At 40.1% G+C, this 9741-nt stretch overlaps 1 protein-coding gene across 1 annotated transcript in view; it reads left to right on the top strand.

The window, feature by feature from the left end:
• LOC138059641 (uncharacterized) overlaps nt 1-9741 on the top strand; it is a 106078-nt gene that overhangs the window by 60744 nt on the left and 35593 nt on the right. Inside the window, exons 38-40 of the mRNA XM_068905259.1 lie at nt 2793-2934; nt 6595-6944; nt 7722-7863. Coding sequence (XP_068761360.1) covers nt 2793-2934; nt 6595-6944; nt 7722-7863 — 634 coding nt within the window. The remainder of the gene's footprint in view (nt 1-2792; nt 2935-6594; nt 6945-7721; nt 7864-9741) is intronic.

Genomic DNA, 9741 nt, shown 5'->3' with positions numbered 1-9741 from the left:
AACGTACACCCCCAAAAACACGAAACTGATTTTACCATTAGCTTCTTTCAGCGACTTCACATAAATGCAGCCATCTGCATTGCTTTTACGATAGCCAACTGACTTCAGGAACTCATCCGGAGTGGTATTCCAACAACGAGCTGACTGTTTAAGTCCATAAATGCTCTTCTACAATTTGCAAACATGATTGGGTTTAGCAACATCAACAAATCCTTCTGGTTGTGACATGTAAATTTCACAGTCCAATGGATCGTTCTAAAAAGCAGTTTTTACATCCATTTTGTGTATCTCCAAATCTTGTGCATTAGCCAGGGCGAGTAATGATCTCACAGATGCGCACCGCGCCACCTGTGAAAACACTTCACCATAATCAACATCTTTTGCTTGAGAATATCCTTGTGCAACAAGCTTTGCTTTGAAGCGATCAATACAACCATCTTGACTTTCAAGACCCATCGAGAACCAACTACATTCTTTCCTTCAGGTGGAGGCACTAGATCCTTTGTATTATTCGTTAACAAGGAATTATATTCCGAGTTCATGGCTTCTCTCCATTGACTAGACTGTTTACTTTTCAACGCTTCTTGAACTGTCTTGGGCTCATCAATTTCTCAACTGACAAATAGCCAATCATCATCTTCAAACCTACTTAGCTTTCTTCGCTGCCGTGTTGGTCCCAGGTTTTGAACTTCTTCCATAATTTTTTTTCGTATGTCCTCTTCACTGGTTCGTCTTCATTTGGTGCTGCTACTGTTTGAACCTTCTGTGGAACTACTGATTCAATATTCTACTCAACTGGTGGTTCAACATCATCTATTTCGTTCTTCACTAACTGATTGATATAGGCGTAGTTGAGATGACCCAACCGGCGGTGCCAGACTGCAAGCGATGGTGCACTATTTGCTGTTGTTGAAACTTGAGCATACTCGGTAGAATTGACTATATACAGCTTGTCACGACAAATTCTTGGCCATTCTTTCGTACTAAACATTTATCCTTGTCAAATTGGATTTCTGGAAGAAAGCCCTTGGTCGACTTTGGTAAAAACAACACTTGATGCAAATCAAGGACAATTTCACGAGAACAAGAATTACGGTGCTGTCTCCCAGATAAATATTTCTTGGTTCTTGGTACTGAACAAAGTTCTCTAGTTCTCTTTTGTTGCTTGTCATGTACTTTGTCGCTGCTGACTCAATAAACCATTCATTTGACTGATTCATCATGCTTGAGATTAGTGCAACTTCTTCGAGTTCCGCCATATTTGAACTTTCTCTTCTTCTTCTTTGGTTGTTTGTTATTCAGTGGACATTGCTTGGTAATATGTCCATCCAGGTTACATTTAAAGCATTTGTTTCCCCTTGTATCTTCCATGACCATCATGGAGATATTGAGAAGAATCTTTACGAAGTGGGTTGAAATTCTCCACCACGTGGTTGATAATCTCCTTTATTGGAACTTCTTCCTCTTATTTCATTCACGAAGAGCGCATTGTCAGATTTTTCCTTTTCATTCTTCTCAGTCCGATTCATATATTCTTAAATCGATAACGCTTTGACATTCTCCCAGTCGAGATCATAGGCATTTCTGGCATTCAAACTTGTCAAGAATTTATCGTACGAATCGGGTAAACTCCCCAGCACGGCCGTGGCGAATTTCCTAGAAGAAATTTCTTCATTCATTTCCTGCAACTTCTCAGCAAGGGAAGTCATATGGGTTAAATTTTGCAACAAATCTGCGCCTTGTTTCATACTTGCTGCGTAAAATTTACGGTTTATGTGGACAATCTGTGTAACTGATACAAACTCAAACTGCTTCTGCAAGATTCCCCATGCTTCAAGAGGGTTGGTAACCGAAGAAATGTGAACTTGCAATTATTTTTCCACATTCAGAGCAATCTGGGAATAAGCTTTTTCAGATCGTAATCGAAAATCATTCCTTGCAGTTGCAGTTGCAGAATCTCCTGGGGGTATTTCTTGACCTTCCTGTGTAAATAGCCATAGACTACGCCCCATTAAAACGAGCTTTATGTTGTACTTCCATGTCTGGTAATTATTTTCGTTCATCTTCTCGATCTTTACAATTTCTGACATCGTCGTCATGTTCCAAGATAAAAAAACTTCAAATCCCTACAGTAATAACTTCACGTCCTGGGGCCCATAACCTGTTAAGAAAGAGAGCTATCGATACAGCCAAACAGGACCTTTTAATGAGGAAACAACAACAACACCGCGAAGCGGCAAGGACATACAGCAAAGATGGCGACGCAATGCGAACAACAGAATTAGAAAGAGAGAATATTTATCTAATAGAAACGATCAGCCGGGCGGCATGTCTTATCATAAATTAATACTTCAAATATTTGCTACGCATAGCCAGCAATGAGATTGCTGCATTTTGTATAGACAATAGATTGCGTCAAATGGCTTTTTTTTTCGTGCTCGCGAAAGTTGGCAAAGGCCGGCTTTCGAGTTATGGTGAAGGAATCTAAGATAAAAAAGCTTTATCTGTAGTAGGCTATCGCCTTGTGTGCCACTTATTTGTTTTTACCACATTTTGACGTCATCTGTGATCTATTACTGAACAGACGCGCGGCAACATGGAATCTATTTGTTAAATATACATACGTACATGTGAGTTTCAGAAGGATGCTGTGTGGTATTCTGTAACTCTCTTTGAAGCTTGCTTGTCATTCTTTCAAGTCGTATATTCTTTTTATCATTTTACTTAATCTTAAACTCCATGAAGAACAACAGGTTATCAGGTACATAATTGCACATGGTTTGTTCTTTCAGGTCTTTGAAGGCAACACAGATGATGGAACACCTGTGGGGCACATTCTGGATATAGAAATTATTGCTCGATTTATAAAGTTCAATGTCAAAGAGTTTCAGGGCTATCCATCATTGAGAGTGGAACTTTATGGATGCACTGACGGTAAGCTTGCCAAACAGTCAAGCAAAAACAGAACAAAATAATGGCCCACTTACTCTCTCACGGCATCCGTTAAGTAAATTGTTACTGAAACGTTGGTCCTCCGAAGTTTAGTTTAAATTAGTTGTTATGAACTTTTTGATCAAGAAGTCAAGATACCTGCATAATAAAGCATATGAGTTGATCGCAGATACAATGAAAATTGCAAACTTTCATTCCATGCATACAAGTTTCTTTTTTACTTATTTATGCAGACTTCATGATGTATATGCAGTAGGCTAGAAATAGTAAAATTATAGAATGCCTGTCGCGCACGACAGTCTCGTTTATCCTTTTCCAACGTCATGCCCTTTCCCCAGGATCTTGGGAAAATATGGATTACCAGGAATAACTAAAGTGACATTATCAAATTATTTACGCCGTGCTGTTTTCATATCGTATTAGTTTATAAAAACAGGAACGGACACATCTTGTTCCAGGTTGCGATGGTCTGAAATTTTCAAGGAATTGCTTTTTTCTCTAAAGCGCTGTTACACTGTGAAGTTTCGTGCAACTTGTTTCGCAATGTTTTGGGCATACCCTGCAACGGCCAAAAGCGTTGCGAGACAAGTTGCAAGAGCCGTTGCCGAAATTAGAATTAAGTTCTACTTTTTGCGCAACTTGTCTCGCAACGATTTTGGCCGCGATTTGATAGGGGTATAACGTTAAGCAACTTGTGGTTGAGAACAGACAGTTGTTTCCCACGCAACCATTCGTGACGTCAGGCCACATTGCTTGCTTGCTACACTGGAAGAAAGCTGAGTTGGGCGTTGAAATTATATTTAAACATGGAGAGTTTTTTTTTTTGTTGCTAAAAGTTTTTCTTTTCCTTGACAGTTTTCCTCTGCCGTAAATCTTGGGGTCTCAAATAAGTGAACCCGCCTGACCTTTACATATCATCACCATTACATCATATTTACTCTCTTTGATCGTTGGGTGCCGAGAGCTTCAGAATCTAAAAGAAACTTACCTGTCCACCAGTGGAGAAATTTTAGCCTGGAAGTTGAACAAAGCCTTAGCCAGGAACAATGTTTTCCATAACTGGGTCAGTCATATGCAGTTGAGTCAAAGCCCAGCCAGCTTCCTCTCGAGATTCTTTTAGCCAGCCAACCCGAAAAAAGGCTGCAGAGCGGCTTTTTTTGCGGAGTGGTTTCGTTGGGTGCTCCTGTAGAAATAAGGGATTCTCGATGAACACCTTGAAGGCTCGGAGGGGTAACCGTATTCATTTTTTCATCAAAAGTTAGTCACTTTGGAAATAGAACATTTTAGTTTGGAGCACGTTAAGTCACAAAACAGGACTGTTCCCTTCAGGCGCTATCCTTAACTATTGCGAGCGAAATTCAAGGTAAAATTCAATGCAGCTTTTTGCGTACTTTTTTCTAGGAGTTTTCGTGTTTCTTTCTTCCTTATGTGAGTTAATTAGAAGTGATGGTCATTTTATTTGTGAAGAAAAGTCAAGTGAGATCACGTTTGTATCCGAGATCAAGTTTGTTTCTTAAGTTGCTGAAGCCCATACGGGCCACAGCTGAAAAAGTTGAACAGATTTGCTTGTAAAACATTATGCGCATTCTGACTTGAAAACGTTCATATCGCTGATGAGAAAGCAACCACAGAAAATACGAGGCGCACACAGAAAGGTAGACAGAGTAGCATTGAAAGAAATATACAGAGCTGGCTCTGTTTAAGCGACACACCATATCATCAGTGCATGCCATGTGCATGCGTATTACATATTATACTTCTTTTCGCGATGAGGATAGAAGTATAATTCTTTGTGGCATTTCAACCAACAATCTTGACAAAACTCGTTTGGAAAATGTGACGCTCTAGTTGTGTGTGTGATAAAGATTAAAGTCTTCCTACTTTCCCCCCTCCCCCCATTCCAATGTTGGTTTAAAAAAAACGACCAAAGGCTTGCACAATATTTTGCATCACATTATCAACATTGGTATGTGGAAAGGGGGGAAGGGCCGATATATTTTGTCAGTGGGTGCCAAATGAATTATTTTGGAGATAACTCGGGGCAAGCAGTGACAAATGTTACCGGCAACTGTTTGAAAGGTTTAAATTTATACACTTTGTTACCACCAGACCCGATTAGTTACTCTATTTTTGGGTGCTGTATTAGTATATCCTCGTTTTTTATGTCCTTGCTTTAAAATGGATGAAATTGAATTGATATTATACCAATCGCAAGGTTAGCTGTTTAAACTTCTGTACGACTGTCCAATGATGCTTAAGCTACGTTATTCACGTTTTACCTGGCGAGATTATCAATATATTTTGGCTAGTGCAACAAATTTACTGCATAACAGCGACTTTCCTTTCATTATTAATGGCAGCGGTTGTGGAAGTTTAGTAGGTTCTCTCTTTCAACGGAAGATCACGATGTTGTAGGCTTTGCGAAATTACCGATTGAAATGGTTAGTGCTTAAAGAAAACAGCTGAATTAAATAGCTGAGATGAGCAATTATCGCAATTAGGGCCCCTGTTCCCTTGTATAGGAGTATAACAGTGAACCGTTTGTCGTTTCTATGTGAGTAGAACGTGTCTGCAGAACTCGGAACGAGACCAGTGTACGAATCCCGTGGACTTGACAGCTCATTGTCGTCGTTACCGATCTCCAAAAAAGTGGTGCAAAAAACAGAAAAGAAAAAAAAAACCTACGTAAGTCAATCGGGATCTGAGGTAATGCACAGATTACCGGCTGGCCACTTATTTGCACTTGAATATCGTGTATTGTTAAATGCTACAAAAAACGACAGACGGGTCATAGAGCAGTAAGCTCAAGGCATCCGCTTTCGACTGTGAACTGACAAAAGCACTGTTGGTGTCGACAACGATTCATGCATATTTACTTATTTTGTTTCACCACAGTCAAGATTGATCGTGAAGAATGATGGTGAAGAAATGATTAAACGATCTTAATTCGGTCAAATTTAATCCCTTTCTGACAACTAGAAATACACGAAAGAAGCCTGCGAACAAAGTTGAACTTCATAATATTGATTTTCTCCTTTAATGACAATCGGAATTCTCCACGTGCTTTACACCTCTTCATTATGAACTGTATTGTATATACATATAACAGTTTCAATCAATAGATTGTTCGTATTCTTCCTCAAACTTGGAAATCGTGTCGCAATTAAAATGTGGAATAGTGTACTCGACACTTCAGTTTCAGATCTTGACTACGAGACAACTAAGGCATACTCTCGCCAGCTTTCAAAGTATTCCACAATATCAGAACAACACACTAAGCACGGACTTTTCCAAAAAATGACGAAGTAGACTTCATAGAACACTACAGCTGAATCCATGGCATATTTAACTGCAGCGTATGATAATGTGTGTGGATATGGTTACTACCCAGTCATTTAATAAATTGAAGAGAGTTTGCAGATATAAATAAATACGACGCATCTGTAGAATATTTATTTGTTTTATTCCAAAACTAGTTGACGAATTTTATGTGTTTTTTTCCTCGGGTCCTATAAGTCCTTGTGTTTCTCTTATTTGACCATTGTTTTGACGCGGCATAAGATCCTCGTGCAAATGCAGCCTCAAGGACGTTCACTGATTATTGCCAAAAAATGATCTTATAAATTCTTGTTTTTTGGCAAGGTTTCCCTACGCCGGCAACACCAAAATGCATGGAAGCCCTGGGAATGCAATCCGGAGATATACCACATTCAGCTATCACTTCTTCAAGCTTTGGCGGGAGTGGGCTTGCTCCTTACGTTGGTAGGCTTCACTTTCTTTCCTCCGGCAGTGGTAAACAGGGTAGTTGGGCTGCCGGAACCAGTGACGAAAACCAATGGTTCCAAGTTGATTTTGGAAACTGGACAAAAATCACAGCGGTAGCAACTCAAGGAAGGCAGGATTATGATGAGTGGGTGGAAAGCTACAATCTAGCATACAGCTATGATGGCGTTTTCTACATCGCTGTGGAAGATGAGGAGGGACATGAAAAGGTACGAGGTTGTGGTTATCAACACTTTGTTGAAAATGGTACATTATTCACTTGGGAAAAAAATAAAACATATTTTGTAGTAACGTGAAAGATGAAAGTTAATCAATGACACCTAAATGCCAAGCTAGTTGCTTGGTAACGGCCGGACGTCTGGCAACTGAATAACCATAATCCTTGTCAACATTCGACCTTATGACCCTCGCAACACCAGTTGGATGCCCTCTAGAAGAACTGCTGGGAAGATAGGTTGTTTATCAAGGTTCTTAATTAATTGACAACGTGTCCCGCTTGTCTGGGAGCTGTACAATGTCATGCTCCTCAATTTTCAGATGAAACTATTAATGTTTACGTGTGTAATTCACCCGTAATAAAGGTTGCTAAGCAAGACCAGCGGTTCACATTCTCAATAAACAACCCAGATAACTTGACATTGTTTACGGAGTTCACAGGCTCGAATTCTGTCAGGACCCTACCAGTTGCCATTTCTACCTTTGTTAAGCAACTACGCTTATTAACCTTCTCACGGGCCCATTCAAGTCTTTGTCACAGAAATAATAAATAGAAATTCCATTTCTTTCTAGGAATAAACTCATTGATTCGTTAAATATCTTGGTCAAGTTAACAGGGAATCAAGTCGAACACGGTGATGAGAATTAACAACCCAAACAGAACAAAAAATTGTTTTGTAAGCTGATTTTGACGAGAAGAGCGAAACTTGGCATTCTGGGGTAGTGCTAATGAAACTCAAATTTCGTGCAATTATTTTTCTTTTACACAGACTTTTCAAGCTAACTCTGATCGGTATACCGTAGTGAAGAACGAAGTGGACCAACCAATAACAACAAAGTTTATTCGTATTCTTCCTCAAACTTGGAAATCACGTATCTCCATGAGAACCGAGTTTTACGGCTGCAAACAGGGTATGAGTGCTATTGAAACAAAGTTTAATTTTGAGAATTTATAGAACTTTTTAGGAGATTATCTGCATAGATATTTAGGCGGTTTTTAGTGATTATTGTCAGTAGCCAAGCTTATTTTTGCTCTGCATTAGCTAGCGTGCGAACGCAGACGTAATTCCGGCGGTCATTTTCAACCATCGGAAATACGTCTGGAAATACGTCTGAAATACGCCGTGTTGAAAACTGGAAACTAGTGTTACACGAGCTTTAGTTTGATTGACATGTGACAGGAATTACATCTTATCGAGTTTTTGGCGGTATTATATTTTGTGTATTGGCGGAATTATATCTCGGAAATCCTAGGAAATCGTCTCTACCAGGAATTGTATTCTAAAAGGAAGTCATCTATCATTAAAGAGTTTGGATCATTAAAACATTTGGTGCCGAGACCCGGGATTGAAGGATTGAAAGAGTGAAAAAATGAATTAACCTCGTGTAAACATGTCGTCGGAACCCAAGAAACGACTGAAGAAGAAATCCATGGTCCGCGAAAGTCATCGCGCATTTGTTAGGAAAACAATCCTTGCGGCACAGGAACAAATTGATAAACGGGGAGATCCTACCGTTTTGAAGAAGCTCAAATCCTTGCGATGTACCCTGCTGGACAAATCGTCGGAGTTCAAAATATTGGACAGTGAAATTATCGATTTGATAGACGAAACGAAAATAGACGTGAGCAATAGCTGTGACTTTGTCAGCGCTAGTCAAGCCTGCATAGTCGACCTAGAAACAGCAATAGAAGCTGAGGAAAATACTGGAAAGGGTCATAATATACAAGGAACGACATTGGGCTCGCAAAACTCTAACTCGAGTATTCAGGCGGGAACACAATCAAACGCGTCAACAATTCCGACCCACGCAAAGTTGCCCAAACTGGAATTGAGAAAATTTTCAGGCGACCCAATCAACTGGCATCCCTTCTGGGAATCGTTTGAATCGGCCATTCACAAAAACACCACCTTAAGCGACGTGGAAAGATTCCAGTATCTCAAGTCGCTCCTTGAAGGTTCTGCAGCCCAGACAGTTTCTGGTTTAGCATTGACAAGCTGGAATTACGACCACGCGGTCCAACTTCTAGACAAGCGCTTCGGAAATAAACAAGTCATTATTTCGAAACACATCGAATTGCTCATGCAGCTTCCAAAAGTAAGCGACGGGAGCGACTTAAAGCAATTGCGCCAGCTTTGAGATCGAACGGAGGCGGCCGTTAGAAGTCTAAAAGGAATCGGTATTTCGACTGAGACATACGGAACATTTTTGACACCTGTAATTATGGGAAAGATCCCACAAGAGTTACGCCTCATCCTGAGTCGCGGCACATCAGAAGATTGGGACCTTGATACAATCATCAATCCTTTCACAGAAGAATTGCAAATTCGAGAAAGATGTGCTTTGGGAACGGTAACAGAGCAAACAAAGTTAAAAGAAAAACGAGAGTTTGGTTTTGGAATTCGCACAGGTCAAAACAAAAGACCCCCCACATCGTCAACCCTGGTTGCAAACAACGAGAGACTGCCGCTATCTAAGGATAAATGGTGCACTTTCTGCAATGGACCTCATCCAACTATCAAATGTTCTGTTGTTACCGATCCAGAATCTAGAAAGAAAATTCTACGTCAAAAGGGAAAATGTTTTGGTTGTCTGAGGAGCGGTCATGTGAGTCGAGATTGTCAAGCAAGGTGTCATCGTTGTAGTGGGAAACATCACGTGGCTTTGTGCAGCGTTCAACACTATCCAGAGTATCCAATCACGACCAGAAGGGCTAGAGACAGCAATCAAGAACAAACTGTGAGTACAAACTTTTATTTTACTCAAGACGTTAATAACAAGTGTATCTTG

This window comes from Montipora capricornis, chromosome 1 (genome assembly GCF_036669925.1).
Source record: "Montipora capricornis isolate CH-2021 chromosome 1, ASM3666992v2, whole genome shotgun sequence".
NCBI lineage: Eukaryota > Metazoa > Cnidaria > Anthozoa > Scleractinia > Acroporidae > Montipora > Montipora capricornis.
The sequence above is the reverse complement of the archived record's forward strand: the minus strand, read 5'-3'. Positions and strand labels throughout refer to the sequence as shown.